The following is an 18,248-nucleotide window of genomic DNA, read 5'->3' as shown; positions in this document are numbered from 1 at the left end:
TTATGCAACTAGTAGCAATTGACCACTAGGGATTAATATGGTAGGAACATTTGTTCATTCCTAATCCCATGTTTAACTCACACTCCACCAACAACTGGTGTATATGTCTGGAAAATCCACAATCCGAACCATCCTTGTGAGTGGACGGTGTTGTTTTCAAACTGACCAAGTTCAACATTTTGTTGACAAACGTTGGGAGTGAACGAGGGACCATCAGGGTGTTCGTGCATTCGGTACCAGAAGCCAAAATGGGTTCCTCCCGCCGCGTGATTGTGACGTATTACATTGTCAGGGTTGGTTACCCAATATGCCGCTGAGGAAATTAGGAGTCAAGTAAACGTTAACGCAAAAAACATGTAGGAACATAAAATCAAATTTTCCGTAATTACCTGGAGTTACGTCGTCGTTAAGTAGCGAAGTGCTCTGTTTCACGAATACAGCCAGGTTATATTGCAAAACATTTTGAGTTTCGATTCCATCTTCAATAAAAAAGGCTCCTCCCATAATGTTGTAAATCACATTTCGTTCAACCAAGAGATTGTGAGTTCCTTTCAGGAATAAATTTACGATCAGTTATTTTCTGCTTCTACTGGTTACTGCGACGAATTTTGTGCAACGGTCTTTAAACAACGATTTTTTTACCGTGAATGGTGACAGCTCTGTTGAACGATTGATGGATTCCGCATCCTCTTACATACATTCCACTAACATTTCCCATCAAATGCCAGTGAATTGGATATCTAGGAATGAATTCTTACCAGTCAAACATTCACCGATACAACACTTTTTGGAAATATTACCTGCCAAGCCTAAACGCTTGTCCAGCGTAGTTAACTTCAACATATTCAATACGAGCGACTGCTTCACCAGAGTCAAAGTTCTGTGGATGAATCATTATTGATGCCCCGAACTGATCAGCCCCAACCTCAGCACCGAAACGTCCCTAAATCAATTTCAATTAGTGAAAAACTTTCTTGGTTGTAAACGTGACATTAGGTTGAACAATATGTACCTGGAAACAGGTTTGTTTGGCAAATTGTCCGGTTTGAAATCCTTCCTCGCATTTTTCTATTGGGTCATGCCAAACGTGGTCGTTGGATCCGCGGAAAAGAATGTTCCTTGTTAACAAACCAACCTCGGCTGTTTTGAAATGTCATATGAAACAAAGAAATATTTTGTGTAAAAAGTTATCAGCTGTGCATGGCTTAGTGGAAACTGTTTCGACCTACAAGGTATAATTAGTGCTAAAATTCTGGTTCTTACCTCTAAAATTTACTGTTCGTGATCCAAACGTTTCACTTTGCCCCAAATGTGTATATTCCAAGCTTTGGTTGAGGGTCAGAGTTCTACCATCTTCATCAATTAAAAATACTCAAGTTTAATTTGAACTCATTTATCACACAATACAAACCAGTTGATATTGCAGTTATTGTACGTAGCTCGTTCTGGATTTGCGAATGTCGAAGTCCAGTGGATGCGATCACAATCAAATCATCAGCCTTCCAGTGTACTGGGTCTTTCACAGTAATCTAACAATCACACGATAAATGTAACGAAAGAAAATTCCCAAAAATACATTAGTAAATCCTGCAAATTTATGACATAATAATTCTTTTGAGTGGACAGATCTAAAAACAGAATGACAGAACAAGTTTAGTCTGGTAACTACAGACACAGTGCTGCGTTTCCTGACACAACCGGGGACCACATGCAGAGAAATGTGGTTGGGTTAACACATATTCAAATGAGGGAAATTATTTAACATTTAGTCCATACTTGACCCAGAAGAAAGTTGGGTTTAAAATTCCGATTATACGAAAATTGTAAAATTACTAAATAAAAAAAAGAAGTAATGTCATCTTACTTTAACTGACTTACCTGAGTAGAACCGGCAGCGGCAGTACTTGAAAGCAACGACCAGGTGTAAGGAATATGTTTTCCGTGCATATCAAGAGTTCCATTGCGAACTCCCAACGTTTTAGCTCCATAAATCGGAAGCTCAGGTGAGCGTAGGTGACCATACATGACAATTTCTGCTTTGTGTTGGAATGGCTCTTCTTCTGTACCAATCTGTGAGTAAGATGTGAAACCAATTTTATTGAATTCAGTAAATTGTTACGTTATGTATTTACCTGAAGCTTTCCTCTCTTAACAATGAGGATATTTTCAGAACTCAATTTGACATCTTTCTCGTCAAAAATTAACGTGCCTCCATCAATCAAAAGCATTTTCAGAACAGCTGTGTCTGTATCCAACATCACTGTTTTGCCCTGAACAAAACAACCGAGTTAAATTCAATTTGACAGTACAGAGCAGTTGGGTTATACCTGGGGAATAACGACAAAGTCTTGGGTGGTTGGGACGGTGGTACCTCCCCAAGTAAATATGGACGACCACAAATCGATGTAATAAAAGTCAGCGTTGTTCTGTGTTGCTATTCCGTTTGTTCCTACATGCACAGCCACCTAGAAATCACAAATGAAGCGTTTTAACGCTGAGAGGTGTTAGATACACATTGGAGCAAAATATACATAAGTGTTGTTTCTGCATGAAGGGACATGTATTAACAAAAATCACTCACCTTGGTTTGTATTGTGGATTGGTGTGAAGATGTGGTGCAGGTGATACTTGTGTCGGTTGCAGAGGAAACTGTGCAGGGACTTCCATCAATGGAAACACTTGGATCTGCACCTGACAGCCTTTGAGAGACAATAAAGACATTCCTGAATGTGTGACTTCCCTGGGCTAATTAGTTGTTTACTTACATGAAACTAGTTCCTGTTATTGTGAGTTCGGTTCCCCCTCCAGTACCACCTCTTGCTGGAGACACGCTGATAATAGTTGGTGTTAAAGAAGCGTCGTATGAATAAAATCCGCTGCCAGTTGTGACGTCTTCGCCATTCGATACTTTTACGTCACAAACGGTTGTTTCTGTCATTCAAGATAAAGCATTTCATTCATAGTTCACAAAATAACAAAATCTCCATTTAAGCTCTATAAAGAGAAAGGGGGCATATACAAAATAATTCAGTTATAAACGCATTTACCTTCGTTTGCAGATGGAGTGAGACAAAATATAGTGGTCGGGGTGGTGGATTTAATATTGCACTCTTTGTCACAAACAGTGACTTTTGTGTTAGTGGAAAATCCCTGGCCAGTGACTGTAACTTCCTGCCACCCACCGTAACTTCCTGTTGCACAAAACATTAATTTTTTTCACATTATTAAGATTTGTATTTATGAAAGAAGACTTACCGCTGGTTGGAGCGATAGAGGAAATAGTTAGACTGTAGGAGAAAGTGCCGGTAACTTTACTCAAGCCTTTGCCTCCGACTTGCACCTACAAATAGAAACTTTTCGGCTTGAAACATATTTATTTATTTATTTATTATCTTTACCAACTTACCAAAGATTTACTTCACAAAAACACAATTAAACACTGACCTTCACTTCAGCAGCTCCGCCTTCCCGTTCACCCAACGTGCACTCAACCGATGTATCGGTCACAGCAGTAACACTGCAGTCAATCCCGCTAGTTGTGACAGTTACTGCATTTGTGTCTGTACCAAATCCTGTTCCGGTAATTGTGATCATATCCCCACCAGAAGCTGAAGAAAATACGTAAGAAACTTTTTCAAGCAAATTCCCTAGTTTTGGCAAATCCAATGGAAAATTAACTTTTATTTTTTGTGAACCGTTTTGAAAATATTCAAAATAATTCGGTAATACAGAAAATTGTTTTGTGTTTACAGTTTTATGATTCCATTGACACCATCTGTTGGAGACACTCTGTTGGAGCCAACTAATAGTTATTAGTTTAACAATCAGGAATTTATACACAAAAAATCGAGGATTTACATCTTCTCATGGCAAATCCTTTAAGAATTCTGTCTCCCATTGAGTAAGTTTTTGTTGTAGTTACTTACCTTGGTTGGGGCTTATGCTTGTGACTGTGGGTGTAGCGGCAGTTGTAAACTCAAAGGTTTGTACTGGGTATGTTTGACCATTAGAAGTTACCACCAGATCAAGAGATGCTCCAGTATGTGCAGCGGTCGTACATTGGACAGTGGCATAACTTGTGCTTGTTATCTCACAAGTTTGATCACCAATCATAACGCTTGTGTCATCCTCTACAAACCCATTTCCTGAAATAAAATTACAACTAGATTTGGAACCATGGTTAAACAAAAAATTGTATAAACAAGACCTACAAGCAACGTACAAACTTTTCGAGGACATTTTCTAGGCTTATCAACATTGCAAATAGCAGTAAAAATAATTTAAAAAATTCCGCCAACAAAATATTTTTTACTAAAATTAAAAATCTGTTATACCTGTAATTGTGATAATTGTTCCGCCTTCCTCACTGCCAGTCATGGGCGACATAGCATCAATTCGAGCTGAGTTTTCAATTTGTTTATCTGATGCTGAGACAAAGTTGGCGTAACCTGCAGAAATCAATATTGTTTACATATAACCGAAAAGATGGTTTGTGTTAATGTAAATTTACCTTTTCCGATGATTCTTACGTTGACGTTATTTGGTCCAACGGGGTAGCGACCCAGCGAACATTCGATTTGTGTATCAGTGACGCTGGCCACACTGCAACTAACAGGTCCTATGAAAACCTCAACGTTGTTTGTGTCCGTGCCGAATCCTAAGAAAATCAGACACAAATAAAAACATGCATAAGGAACAGAGCCACTATTAGTTTTTACAGTAAGTGGCAAACAGGGTCACTGTTTCGACCTAATAGATTTTATCAGTGCAGATATGGTGTGATTTTCAACGATCTTGTCAGCTAACAAGTCAAGAAATGTTTAGCATGTGGTGATTATATACAGCCGCTGTAAATCATTGGGAAGCAAACTAAATGTTTAAACCGCTAAAAACAAACCAAGGTGGAAACACTTTCACCAAGCAAAAGCTAACACTTTCAGTGCCGACCTGTTTGCAGCTCACTATAACGAAGAAAAACATTGCATTTTGAATATTTTCGGTAGATAAGGTATAGGCATACTTTTAATACGATTTATAATCATGCAACGTATTTACCATTTCCATGAAATGTAAGGTCGGTATTGGAAAGATCAGTGCTAACAGAGGTATCTCGAGAAGAAACTTCAGGTGTCGAAGCGCTGCTGAATGTAAAGTTACATTGGCCCGAACAGGCTGCATCCAAACGGCTGAAAATGGTCAGAGACAAAGCGTTATGTTCGGCATCGCAAAGAGTTTTCATTTTCCTGACTTCTGTGTGACAGCAACATCACCGTCGATGTCCGAAGATACAGGTTTAGTTTCGCACTTGATACTTGTGTATGTTGATTGAGAAACGTCCACTAAGCATCCAACATCGCCTCTTGATGTCTCGATTGCAACACTTAGTGCATCGCCAGTGTAGCTGAACCCGGAACCCTGTGACAAGGTATTTTAAACAACAATAAATTCTTGCACGTAATCAACCTTCTTCTCAACGCCACTTTTCATTCGTGACGTAGGTCGAGAACTTCACAATTAAATTCATATCAAAAAAACTTCTTGTGAAATTGATTTCGAGATTATTTTTAGGTTATGCTGTATACACAGTAAAGGTTGACTACACGGTGGAGGAGAGAGTTAAATGTATTTTAACAAGCATATTTTCTGCTGTAATTTGGCAGAAAAATACTGATATTTATAATTTACCTCAATAGTTAGCCTCGTCCCACCTCTCAAAGATCCGGAGACTGGGGATATTGACGTCACTTGTGACAAGAGAACATAAGATCTATGTTGAACATTGCGAATCTCCTTTCTTGCCAAACCCACACCTGGTACATGTATCTGAACCTCATGGTAAGCGCCTAACAAAGTATTACGACTTTTTGATAAGGAAGTGAGTGAGGTATTTTACATAGGAACATGTTTAATCATTTTGCTTAATTTCCTCACAAAGTTCATATTTAGTGTCCTGATAACTTTTAGCTTTTTTAAAATCAATTTGAGATAAGTCATACCAGCTGCAAGTTCCTCCGAAGCAGGTATTACACAAAACAGCTCATTGTTTGAGTTGGATTCCACATTGCACGACTTGCCTCCGATAGTGACAGATCCATCGTTTAATCCAGTTCCTGGTAATAATAAATGATTGCACACTAGGCGTATTTAAATGCAGTTTTTTCATCCAACCTGTCAAAGTGATACGTTGGTCAATGGTACCGGTTGCAGGCGATATAGATGTAATTACTGGGGTTGCAGCTGCTTCGAACGTAAATGGAGAATCGAACTGAAAATACACAATAAGTCAAAATAGTGCGAAATTGCAACAACATGCACAGAATAAAGTAAGTACTAACGTTGTAACAAAAGCAAAAAAACATTAGAAATCTCAAAACCTACCTCATACTTCGCTTCGCCAAACACAACATTCAATTTTCCAGTTTTTGAAGTAGCGTCTATTACTGTCACCACTCCACGCATGAAAATTGCACATGTGTTTACGTTATCAACGCACCCGCTTCCGAAGTTATAAACACCCGGCGTGTTAAATTGATAAGTAAATCTTCCTAAAAAGTAAAAATATTAAAGTAATCCTGTCAAAATATCACCCTCTTAAACAAGCAACTTATGATTGAAACTACATAAAATTATGCTTTTGAAAGTGTAGAATGTTACAATGTGACGTCAAAATCATGGATTTTGGAACAGGGTTTTCAAAGAATTACAGTAAGTTCATTTTGTGACGAAATTATCCAATTTGTGTTTGTCATTTTAACCGTAAGCCAACTTGATTACCTGAGACCGAAGGTGAAATATTGAATCCGTTGTTGTCAGGATTTTTACTGAGGCCATCCTCGATTGTGAAAAGGCCTATCTTTACGCCCACAACCTGCTCAGGAACTGACCAAGTGAATGTTACCTTGTCACCAGTCATTATCTCCAAATTAGATGGTTTCCAACCATATCCAATACCGAAAGCTAATGTGCAGAAATTTGTATATTAGTCTAAATTAACGATTTCCTTTTCTTTATATGACAGTTGGAATCAAATTAATTTTTACTTGGATGTTTTCCATCGTTTGTGACAAGATGTGTAACACCAGATGATTGGGTGGTGCAGGTTGTTTCGGTTGGTGTAACTGCAGTAACGTCGCATGGTGTTTCTCCAATCAAGAGTTTCATACCAGATGTGAAACCAGTTCCTGAGACGGTTAATTCCGTTCCACCAACAAGTGATCCAGTGATCGGATTAATCGATGTCACGCTCAGTACATATGTTATTACGTTTCTGTAAGAAATACGTTTGTTAACTCTCATAATGGATGCTACACTGGCGCTGATCGTTTACTCCTTTTGAAGTCTCAGGAATATAATATATTAATTCGTAAAGGCAGATCCGCCGGTCAATTAGTTTACTCATAAATGTGAGAACAAAAACACTGCTGATGAAATCTTTGTTTATCCAACAACATCATATACAACTAAGTGTGGCTACCAGATCTGCTTCACTATTTCTTTCAGTGTTTATTTAAGGTAATTTCGGCCACATTATTGTGTGTTTGATCGATTTGCGGTCTTCGTGGGTGAGTGATTGATCAATAATATCCTAGCGTCTAACGAGACTTATCTATGGTCTGTGATGTCTACCAGGTCAGCTCTTGTATCTGTGGTGCCAGACCAGACATTGCCAAAACGACTTTAAAGTTATATATTTGTCAACGTTTTCTGCAGAATTCTTTTTGTTCTTGCAATTCTTGTAAACGTTTTAAAATATAAATTTTACTTTTTTTTACCATTATTAGGTTTCGGCCGAAACCGAAACTTTTTTACTGCATGCCATGCTGATACGCAAAGTTTAGTATATATTAGAATCATTGTTCAAACTATACAGTGGTGTTCGTTTTGTTTGTTTATTGTCACCGAAATGAAGAAAATCCGCTTTAAGTAGTTGGTACAGCAGTCGATGTGATTCATTATGTACCAATAAAAGGATGTATGATAGGACTAGATCCAATCCAGCACATGTTTTATTTAAATTTATTGCATTTAAAAGGATGGATACCAAAATTGCTGTCGGTTTGTTTGGTAACTTTTGCCAAATATTCGGTTTCGACTGAATAAAAAAAAAATTTTTCCGGTGCATCACTAGTTTTTCTCGCTATTAAACTATCATTCCATTTATTGCGCATACTCACGTGCCAGTAGCGCAGCCAATGTCGTTGAGAATCACGTTAAGATTATAATTTCCAGCTGACAGGGGAGGACTCTTCACCACTATTTGGGTATCCGTCCAACTAACAACCTCCACAGCGTGCTCACTGAGGTTAATCTTTCCTTTCGTGGTGCCGAAATTCGTGCCAGTAACGGTTATATTCGTTCCTGTGGTAAACAACAATCCTCGACATAGCCGTACAACATTATCTTACTATAGTTCCTTAAAATGTTGTAAAAACTAGTTTTTTAAAATAATGTAAAAAATTAAGCACCAAAAGAATAAACAAAGCGGAATTACATGGTCGAGAGTTCCATAAATCGGCTTCCTTATAAAGTTTTATGATTGTAGGCTATTAATTTCGTGAAATGAAAAAAACAGTATAAGGTAATGGAATACATGTGTTTAAGTTAGTTTTACTTCATTACCTCCATCCACGGTAACGGTAAGAGGTGTGACTTCTGTAACACTGGCTGTGCTCGCTTCACTATATTCGTAAGCTGCGGATGAGGTTACATCTGACCCAGCTGTAGTGACAGTAACGTCAACTGTTCCAGCACTCCCAGCTGTAGTAGTGCAAGTAATGGAGGTGTAGAAAGCCTCAGTAACCTCGCATGATTGAGTTCCAAACAGAACCGTGCTGGTGGAATCAAAACCTACAGTATACTCCCTTTAGTCCAAATGGAAAGATCTTGGAAATTTCACATCGTGGTTAACAATGACTTTAGTAAAAACTTACCAGCTCCAGTAACAATGACCGTTGTACAACCAGCAGTACTTCCACTGGAGGGCGCTACAGACGAAATACCTCCAGTGACAGTGAAAGTGTTAAATGCCGTTGGAATTACTGACAAACCTTCGTTGAAAAAGGAATATGAAGTTAAAGTGCAGAGATTTTCAATTTTGGAATAAGGACGATCGTATATACAACCATACAAGTAAACCATTTGGCGCAAATTCAAACATTAGCTATGCAATTTCAAATTAATTAAATTTTCATTTACCTTTTGTAGTCGCCTGAACAGACACAGCTCGTGCACCACTGGGTGATTTTCCAAGTATACACGTGATAGATGTTTCACTTTCAGATGAAGGAGTGCATTCAACTCCTCCGATAAGAACGATGTTGGATGATGCGTCAAATCCACTTCCTGTCAATCGTGAAATTCCGACATATAATTATATTAAAAGTAATTTGGATAAGATAGGATTTAAAGTAAAAACGAAATATATTATAATTACAGCACATCAACAAAACAACAAAATATTTATTTGTTTGTTAAAACTAAAGTTTATGTAACAAAAATTTACCTTCTATGGTTATTTCTGTGTCAACAGATCCAGTTAAAGGTGAAATATTTGTAACTTGGGGTGTTGCTGAACTTTCCATCTCAAAGTTACAGTTTGAGGGATTGCTTGTGTCAAAAAGTCCCTTACAGTGGGAAGGCACGTTGTTGATGAAAACTTGAACCTGTTCAAATAAAAAAGGATATAATGAATGACAAAGGTAACAAAAACAAACAGCTGTGTGGTGTTGATGTTGGCGGCACACAACTTAATCTTCAGAAACAAACGCCTCGAAATGTTACCTGTGGTTTTTCGTGGGCAGTTCGGAAAAAATCCCCGTAAGCTGGATCCATAATTAAACCTCCTTCACTTCCTTGAGTCACGACTGCCGTCGGGTTTTTCCCCATAAGATCTTCTTCGGTGACAGATAATGTTGGATATTTACCGCCGGGAGATTTAAAAGTTACTTTCCACATATATCTGTGAACAAAGTTTTTTTTTGTGATTTCCAAGAAAACTAAACATCTGTCTGCAGCTTATACACAATTCATATTATTGGCTCCACATTACTAAACATGATGTTCATTAGTTTTTTTTTAAATTATACTAATTGCAAAAGAAAAAAGCTGCCTTCATCTAGAAACGATATATAAAAACATTATAAATTGCAACACTGTGCATTTAAACTGTAAAATTTAAACTTTAAACTGTTGCATTAAAATGTATTTTGATCATTCGATGTCAATTATTTGCATTCCCCATTGCAAGTTTACATATGAAACTGATTGTGCACCAAACCATCCAATCCTTTCAAGCCAATAAAATTGATTCTTACCCATAGCAATTTCCATTTTGAGCAACAGTAACGTCTGTGATTCCGTTCATGTTTTCTATTTGTGTTTCAAGATCTTCTTTCGTAACATTAGCTGATACACCAGAAACCGAACCATGATTTCCGCTTTCGAAAGAAAGGTCGAAGGTTCCAGTTAAAGGAGGGCTAGAACTATTAATCCGTTGCACTCGAACCTTAAAAAAAAATTTCAATTTTTATTATATTTGTTAATTAACTTCCAATTGTTGCAACAAACCGATGAATTCGAATTCCAATCACTTCCGTATGTTGCTTCATTTGCTGATACACTGTCTTTTGTTCCAAAGGCAACACCTAGAATACATAAAATTAAAACTGATGCGCAACATTCTTATAAAATGTGTTAAAATTATAAAAAAGTCAGTATATAATACTGATTGTCAACTAATGAGTGCAAGAAAAGTTGTTACCTAACAAGGGAAAGTCATATCCACAGTTGATTGGGTGAAGCGTGACATCGTAGGTAAGGTTTGTATCTGCGCTTACTGCAGTTTTGAGCACAGACACTTTAGAAAGTTTGATGGAAGGAACGGCCGAGGGTCTGATTCTGTTGATGTGAGCTTAAAGGAAAAACGAATATATTTTAACACATATTTAACAACGTCAGAAAATAAAGGAATTGCTACCATCTCTTTCGATGGTGTTATACTTCGCAGTGGCGGAGATCAGAACATTGTCGACGTACAAATCACGGTCGGCATCAGAACCTGCCGTCACATATAGGGCAAGCACTTGGAACTCGCCTCCATTCAGTTGGACTAAAATCAAATATCAAAGTTACATTCAAAGCAAATTCATGCGTCAGTAATTTTAATGGAGATTTCTATTAAAAATAAAATAAAATGAAATGGATTTTAACATACCTCCACTAATTAAAAAGTTGATATCTACACAGACAAGTTTCCATGATTCTGTGTTGACGAAACCAACATCATAAAATACATCCAAAGACCTTGTATGCTCATCGAACGTGTCAAAATCAACGTAACGATATGTGATACGAATGTGATCACTTATGTCACCAACGTACGCAAAACAAAGCTGAAACCATAATAAATAACATTGCAACACATGTAAAATCACTTACTGAAAGAATGTGCCAATAAAACAAAATTATTGCGGGAATCATTACTTGAACGGATAAATAATATCTTTTATACCGAGGTAAACTCTGCGGATCGATAGCCCTCGTTGCTGTGATAAAGAAAGGACGGGTTTTTAGCAGAGTATAACCCACAAAATGAATCTTCACTCGATCTTCCAGCAATTGTTGATAATTCTGTTTCCATATCCCTAAAGAAATAATAACAATTTTATTATTTAATTAACGTACTTTGATGCTAAATCGGGTTGTTCGATGGTAACGCAATTTGTTTTAAAAATTACATGTATGTGTTTCAACAGGTTTTGAGACATAAAGGTCCTACAAAAAGGACAAACAAATGTTTAGTATATGGTATATAGTGCATAAGAAAACGTATCCCTGTTTGGGTTGTTCGTTCCTGCTGCGTTTGGGGACGCTTACAAAATTACCATTAGTTCATTCATAAATAAATGAATAAACACATACAGGTAAATCTTAATGTTATCCGCAAGCCCAGATTCAATTTCCGGTGGACATTTTGGTCCAAAGAGTCCCTTCACGGCGTTTGCAACAGTCTGTTCATTGGCATCATAAGAAACACTCTCTGACACATAACCGTTTACTTGGAATGTGACTGTGTTAAGATCAGGAACACCTTCTGTAGTTTCTGTTGCATCAACAGTTAGCGACGCACCCGAACTTTGTGCTGTGAGGGGCATCTTCCCTATACGATAACAAGTGTTAATTTTAACATTATAACATTTTACAAGGTAGGAAAACTTTGCTAAATATTTGTGGTTGTAGTTAAGAAAATAAAGGTAGTTTACCTGATAAATGAAACGTAGTTAGCCAACATTCGTTGTACAATGCCTAGGGTTTGTAATCCTGTCGTTAATTACCTCTTTGCGATGAAAATGTGATGTTGTAAGAAGTTGTGTTTCCACTTACACTTACAGTTTCACCGTCAAGTGCAATTAGATCGTTCAACGCATTTTCAATCACCTTCGGATCTGCACCATACGCGATGGGAACTAAACATTAACAAACTTAAATTGTTAAAATAGAGTAATATGTAAAGTTAGATCACATTGGAACCAGACTATAAGTTGCCCAAGTTAAGTTCAATTAAAGTAAAGATATTTTTATATTATAAAAATGCAGTTACGTATTTTAGATTGAAGTTATTGTATGGCATCATACTAACCAAAATCACAAAACTAGCATAAAACGTATGAAATCTCGTGCAATTGTAAAAAATTGTAAAATCACACTGCGCTCAAAACGTCTTAACAACTAAATCATGTAAATTTGTATACTTTGTTCCACATAAATCACCTGTTGAAGTTCCGAACAGTTTCAATCGGAATGCGTCCACACAAGGGTCACTGCAAACTAATGTAACATTCCAAACTGAGTTAACAGCGGTCTGTGATGCCCATTGTTCAAACGTCACGGTCTGTTGCTCTTGTACCACGTCAGAGTAGATCTCAATCGTTTGTACATCCGAAACCGCCCATGCTATCAATAGCAATCACAAATGAGTATTTTTTGTGTGTCAAATACCAAACAGAAATGACCAATACTCGTATGCACGACATTTTTTTAAAATACAAGAGTAAAAAGTGCTTTTGTAATTAGAAACTCACATAAATAATGCTAATTCAACTTAACTTTATAAGTAACTTATTGCATGAAACGGAATGTGATACTTTGGTACATGTAGTCTATGTTATATATATATTTGTTGATTTTCTTGCAATTTATATTACATGTTTCGTCTGGTGTGTAGTTGGTAGTATCCCCGTAAACTTTAAGATGAACATGAGATGATGATGTATGATCCACGTGTCGTATTTCAAAATAATATTCAGTTCCAGCATTTAGAAGCACAGCCACACTATCGGTGTAAGTTGATCCAGAAGCAGATTCTACGATCAGTTCCTAAAAAAATGAGTTAGGTATAAAACCACGAGAGGTGAACAAAAATTATTAGTTTATTTCAGGAAGTAAAATCAAACTAGGTCCACAAAAAACGATTAGATTCACTTTTGTCGCCGGATTTTGCCCATTCTTGTTGAGGTAAAGTTTCGCTTTATCGTCGGCTTTTACTGAAAACTTGTAGTTTCCCGTTCTTGCAGGGACAAAAAAGCCACGAATGCGAGCAAGAAAGTTATCTTGGTCAATGTTTGCAAAATGGGAGGAATCTTGGAAGTAGGTGAAATCTACAAACGAAATGAGTCTGTGTTTAATTCTTTTTTATTTCTTTATAGGTTTTAATTCTTTTCATACTTGGGGTTACGTTACTCAGATTGGCGTCAATGTTTGTCTCGTCCAAGAAAACTTCAACCAAAAATCCGCGTCCCCCACTGTACAACGGCTTCGCTGTGATTTCTTGTGGAGTTGTGCATTTGATCTCGGTGTCAGTTACAGATTTAACATCGCATTCACTTCCACCCACCATGACCTGTACATGATAAAAACCAAGACAATGATAAAATCCTGAACCCAGTTTGAATTGTCATGTTTTATTGGTTGAAGGTGGTTCATGTCTGGAAATTAGACTGGCTGCGCACAGTTTCGACCGTGAATTTATGAATTTATGAATTTATGATATTAATAATCACATACCCTTGCTGCAATTCCAGATAGATTGTCAAAATAATTTCCAGTGACAGTGAGAATCGTTCCACCAAGTGTGCCTCCTTCCTTAGGACTGACGTCATCAACCACTAAATTTATTCTGTTTACTCGCATCCAATATTAAATACCAATGCAAGACTTATTATAAACCCTACCGGCGTATGTTTGTATCATGTAGATCCTGTCGTCTGCGCTAACTTTGCGTGTTGTCAAATATGAAAGTGATCTTCCAAACGAACCATCAACAATGAAAGAAATATTCTGGTTTCCGACGTAGGAGCTCGAAATCTTGCAGTTCAAGTAACCCCACCGCGATGTTCCACTGGACAACTCAACACCGAAACTACAAACAATGTAAACTGTGTGTTTCCAGAAAACCCGCGGCTGTCATTGTTCATCTTACAGGTTGTCTGTTCCGTTGAACAATTCGCAAGTTCCTGACGTCATCCAGACCCTCACGATTCGAGCTGTTTCCCCATTTTCCGATGCATCCACAGCAGAAGATGTGAGAGTTGTGTGGATCCGACCAGATATTTTCAATACGCTTTGGGGTTCACCCGTAACCCAGTCAAGGGCGGAAATTAAGGGTGTGCGCCATTCATTGACCTATTTTATAACGCCGCAACCATTCATTCTGATATATAAGGTTATTAAAAATACCCTTGAAAGATTATCCATGCTTTAGGCGAACTTTTATTTTAAAAATGCGCTGTTTTGCAAAACTACCACAGTCAAAACTTAATAAAATCTTTACTGCATTCTAATTTTTTTGAATCCTTACGTAAAAAGAGCAACTCCAGTGAGTGTAATCGTTGTTACAATAATCAGCTGGGTCCAGCCAGATTCCTTTGGAACGGACACGGATGTAGTAAGTTCCATCTTGCATCGGTCTGCATAAAAATAAAGAAGTAATTATTTGTTGCATTAGTATTTTTGTTTTGAATGGGATCATAAACATCTTTAAGTGATCATATTTTGTATATATGCCAGCACCTTGTGTAGCAAACCAGTTGTGTCTCGTCGCTTTCTTCTGGGTGAACATCACATGCGTATTCGTTGAAGGAGTTAATGAGACGAACCTCCTTGTCGGGTTCATTTGAGGTCAGCGACAAATCAACAGGAAAGTCTAGAGAGACACATAATAATTGACAAAACAGCACAAACGATAACAGCGGACTTTTTGATTTAAACAGACACTGACCTTTACCATGAATCGTCAACCTTGTTGCTCCATACGTTCCTCCATAATTAGGGGAGACATAACCGACTTTCGTCCCAAGGCTTGTTCCGGCTGTATAAGATGCAAACATATATAATACAACAGGTAATGTTTCATGTAATGTTATGATTGGCAGGATCGCCTCACTGCGCAGGTCCTTACTTGGCGATCACAGCTATCCTATCGCGATCATTAGGTTCACAGGCATATAGCAGCCAAGCTGGATCAGCTACTTTTGCGTGCCAAGTCGGAGCGAGATTTGAATCAAACACAACAGACTGACGTTCTAACATGTGAGATTATCAACTTTCAATAACTGGGAATATAATGCAAAAATAAATGCAAATTTGGCCGACCAAATTAGCTGATTATGCAACACAGTTATTCTGTCATAATACCACATTTTGCCCGACAGTAACGTTGCCTACGAGTTTGTGTCATAAATGATTTATTTAATTAGCCACAATCAACCACTAATGTATTTTTCGCAATATAGTCATACGTTTTTTCGACGCAAGCGCCTTGTGTGATGTCATTTTCGTCACAGCGCAAAGGTTTATAACCGCCTTGTTTTTTACACTTTTTAAACAAATGTTTTTGTCCACTTTGTACAAGAACTTCAAATGTGACACCAAAATTTCACAAATTTTTAACCTGTAATTTAATTGCTAAACGTATTGTCTACTACTTAATTTATCTTGCAGAGAAAAGTAGCGCTGTGGAACAAATGCGAGTCCCAACGAAACCTGACACTTTGTGCATTTCCTAACTATACCTCGCGACACCCCCTAATTTTAAGTCTGCACGGGGTATCACGAACAATTTTAATCAAAACATTTCCAACAAAATTCGAGCTAAAAAACAAGTCTAGTTCGCCGTCTTCGACTGAAATTGTAAACATAATAATCTTAAACTTAATAATCTGTTCTTCTGGCAAAGATAAAACGTAACTTTATTCACCGACGTTTCGCCTGTTATTCAACAAGGCTTCCTCAAGGTAATGGTACAGTACACACTAACGCCAAAAAACGTGCCAACACGAAAAAGGGGATAACGCTAACACAAGCGGTTTTTGGCGTTAGTGTGTGCTGTACCATTACCTTGAGGAAGCCTTGTTGAATAACATGCGAAACGTCGGTGAATAAAGTTACGTTTTATCTTTGCCAGAAGAACAGATTATTAAGTTACAATATGCCTGGCAGCACAAAAACATTATATAATAATCTTTGCCTGTCAAGTACGGCGATCTTTCCTTGTGCGTCGTACGCGAAAAGGCAGTAGGCTGCAGAATGGCAAAAGACTCAAAAGATAAGAATGCAAGGTGCCAACATAATGATTAAAAACATAATCTATGTTAAAATCGGAGTAGAAAAAAGGAAACACACATTATTTTGTAATCGTTACCTCATGAAAACAAAAAGAAAAATAAAGATGTTACCAAAACGATGGTATTACAATGCACATGGATTACAGTACTTGGCTTTAAAGCTGGGCGAGCGCTTTACCAAGAAATTTCAAAACGTTATTCAGTTTCACATTTATTTTACATAATTCTTATTCTGGATTTTGCACATCTTGTATCAGGTTGTACAGAAATTACTAAGTTTCAAATTCCTGGAATAGGTATTTGCGTTTTTTAACCTATGTGGTCAAATTTAATCAACTTAGTATGTACACATACATGATCCGTATCCCAGCTACCAAGTAAATAATCAATAAAACTTACACCTCCTTTGTTTCTCGTTGAACCAATACGCGCCCTTTAAGACGATTTGTTTATGTTGTAACAGTAAATTCAAGCTAAGAGGTTGGTATTGTTTCAACTTGTATTGAACAAAGGGTATTGTTACATTGATAAAGCTAAAAATATACAAAATTTGTGACCCCCGCAAATTACTAATCATATTATATTGTCATCTCAGAGAACAAAAGGTGTAGCAAGAAACCTATCTTTAGCATTTTAAAAATGTTTTGCAATATGTACATTTTTAAATTGCAATATGTCTGGCAGCAACAGGAATTTCATACCTAGCATATCGGCCACCATGACAACATTTTGGAAAAAAGCTGTGCATTTGCGTCTTTTTAGGGGCCTCTATTTTTATTTCCGATGCAAACTCCAAATAAAAATTTGATATTTAAGTACTGACACAAAAATTTATTCAGCGATTGTTTCGGACAAATTTGCACCAGCTGCAGAAATGTGATAGGATGTTAGTGACAAATAGAGTTAATTACTGTTATTAGATCGTCAGCTGTTTTGATTACATATTTTGCGAGGGTAAAACATTTGATTTTTTTATGTCGATCCCCAAGTATTATTGTGTGTTTAGAAGATTACTCCAACGTACAACTATAGCAGGCTGTCATGTTTATGAAATAAATTCTGAGTTGTATGGAGATAGAATCGTAATAGAGTACATAAAATTGGATTTTTTTAGGTTTTGTGCAACACTATCTTTTCATAATTCGTTAATCAACTTACGGTTTAACATCGTTTTATGCGGCCTGTTTACAGCATAAGTACCTTGTGTCACTAACAAGAGAAGAAGAAAGTATCTTCTTTCCATTGCATTAGAATGCCAGAAATCCCCTCACTTCCGATGAATTCAGAATACTCACAAGTTTGCTTATTCTAAAATCCTCAACATAAAACATAAAAATGTGAAAACATTCTAGCATTGGTAGGGGTCAACCTTTTTAGGACAAGGTTCTCTCACTGGAGTACTTTACCAAAAAATTCATTACATACAAATTAAAAACCTTGGTTATGACGAACCCGTGTCATGCGGGTTTAAAGCTCAAGCACTTCGCGAAAAATAGAAGCTAAATCAATGAAAAACCTCCTGCCATTCCATACTGGACATTGTTTCTAATTTATGACCACACAAAATGTTACGAAGTGACGATACAAACTTACAATGAGGTCTTGGCGAATACAATACAACTGATTGAA

At 37.2% G+C, this 18,248-nt stretch overlaps 1 protein-coding gene across 1 annotated transcript in view; it reads right to left on the bottom strand.

Annotated features, from left to right (window-relative positions):
- The window catches only part of LOC145908976 (fibrocystin-L-like), a 29,905-nt gene extending 11,969 nt beyond the window's left edge, over window positions 1-17,936 (bottom strand). Inside the window, exons 1-51 of the mRNA XM_082996293.1 lie at window positions 17,820-17,936; window positions 15,275-15,364; window positions 15,067-15,199; window positions 14,855-14,963; window positions 14,477-14,679; window positions 14,229-14,416; window positions 14,062-14,162; window positions 13,723-13,897; window positions 13,480-13,655; window positions 13,203-13,374; window positions 12,769-12,951; window positions 12,333-12,464; window positions 11,920-12,157; window positions 11,510-11,642; window positions 11,213-11,390; window positions 10,976-11,107; window positions 10,760-10,909; window positions 10,567-10,643; window positions 10,314-10,504; window positions 9,781-9,958; window positions 9,503-9,662; window positions 9,196-9,342; window positions 8,931-9,047; window positions 8,620-8,847; window positions 8,175-8,358; window positions 7,041-7,267; window positions 6,775-6,957; window positions 6,379-6,545; window positions 6,169-6,265; window positions 5,997-6,110; window positions 5,686-5,843; window positions 5,249-5,415; window positions 5,056-5,186; window positions 4,511-4,657; window positions 4,335-4,448; window positions 3,927-4,145; window positions 3,445-3,608; window positions 3,256-3,340; window positions 3,048-3,191; window positions 2,766-2,931; window positions 2,582-2,678; window positions 2,328-2,465; window positions 2,133-2,270; window positions 1,879-2,070; window positions 1,412-1,529; window positions 1,264-1,353; window positions 1,013-1,140; window positions 801-943; window positions 643-740; window positions 390-548; window positions 82-313 (exon numbers count right to left, since the gene is read on the bottom strand). Coding sequence (XP_082852419.1) covers window positions 82-313; window positions 390-548; window positions 643-740; window positions 801-943; window positions 1,013-1,140; window positions 1,264-1,353; window positions 1,412-1,529; window positions 1,879-2,070; window positions 2,133-2,270; window positions 2,328-2,465; window positions 2,582-2,678; window positions 2,766-2,931; window positions 3,048-3,191; window positions 3,256-3,340; window positions 3,445-3,608; window positions 3,927-4,145; window positions 4,335-4,448; window positions 4,511-4,657; window positions 5,056-5,186; window positions 5,249-5,415; window positions 5,686-5,843; window positions 5,997-6,110; window positions 6,169-6,265; window positions 6,379-6,545; window positions 6,775-6,957; window positions 7,041-7,267; window positions 8,175-8,358; window positions 8,620-8,847; window positions 8,931-9,047; window positions 9,196-9,342; window positions 9,503-9,662; window positions 9,781-9,958; window positions 10,314-10,504; window positions 10,567-10,643; window positions 10,760-10,909; window positions 10,976-11,107; window positions 11,213-11,390; window positions 11,510-11,642; window positions 11,920-12,157; window positions 12,333-12,464; window positions 12,769-12,951; window positions 13,203-13,374; window positions 13,480-13,655; window positions 13,723-13,897; window positions 14,062-14,162; window positions 14,229-14,416; window positions 14,477-14,679; window positions 14,855-14,963; window positions 15,067-15,199; window positions 15,275-15,364; window positions 17,820-17,862 — 7,634 coding nt within the window. The 5' untranslated portion in view covers window positions 17,863-17,936. The remainder of the gene's footprint in view (window positions 1-81; window positions 314-389; window positions 549-642; window positions 741-800; window positions 944-1,012; window positions 1,141-1,263; window positions 1,354-1,411; window positions 1,530-1,878; window positions 2,071-2,132; window positions 2,271-2,327; window positions 2,466-2,581; window positions 2,679-2,765; window positions 2,932-3,047; window positions 3,192-3,255; window positions 3,341-3,444; window positions 3,609-3,926; window positions 4,146-4,334; window positions 4,449-4,510; window positions 4,658-5,055; window positions 5,187-5,248; window positions 5,416-5,685; window positions 5,844-5,996; window positions 6,111-6,168; window positions 6,266-6,378; window positions 6,546-6,774; window positions 6,958-7,040; window positions 7,268-8,174; window positions 8,359-8,619; window positions 8,848-8,930; window positions 9,048-9,195; window positions 9,343-9,502; window positions 9,663-9,780; window positions 9,959-10,313; window positions 10,505-10,566; window positions 10,644-10,759; window positions 10,910-10,975; window positions 11,108-11,212; window positions 11,391-11,509; window positions 11,643-11,919; window positions 12,158-12,332; window positions 12,465-12,768; window positions 12,952-13,202; window positions 13,375-13,479; window positions 13,656-13,722; window positions 13,898-14,061; window positions 14,163-14,228; window positions 14,417-14,476; window positions 14,680-14,854; window positions 14,964-15,066; window positions 15,200-15,274; window positions 15,365-17,819) is intronic.
- Between the last annotated feature and the right edge of the window lie 312 nt (window positions 17,937-18,248).

Source organism: Ascidia mentula, chromosome 7 (assembly GCF_947561715.1).
Source record: "Ascidia mentula chromosome 7, kaAscMent1.1, whole genome shotgun sequence".
Lineage (NCBI taxonomy): Eukaryota > Metazoa > Chordata > Ascidiacea > Phlebobranchia > Ascidiidae > Ascidia > Ascidia mentula.
The sequence above is the reverse complement of the archived record's forward strand: the minus strand, read 5'-3'. Positions and strand labels throughout refer to the sequence as shown.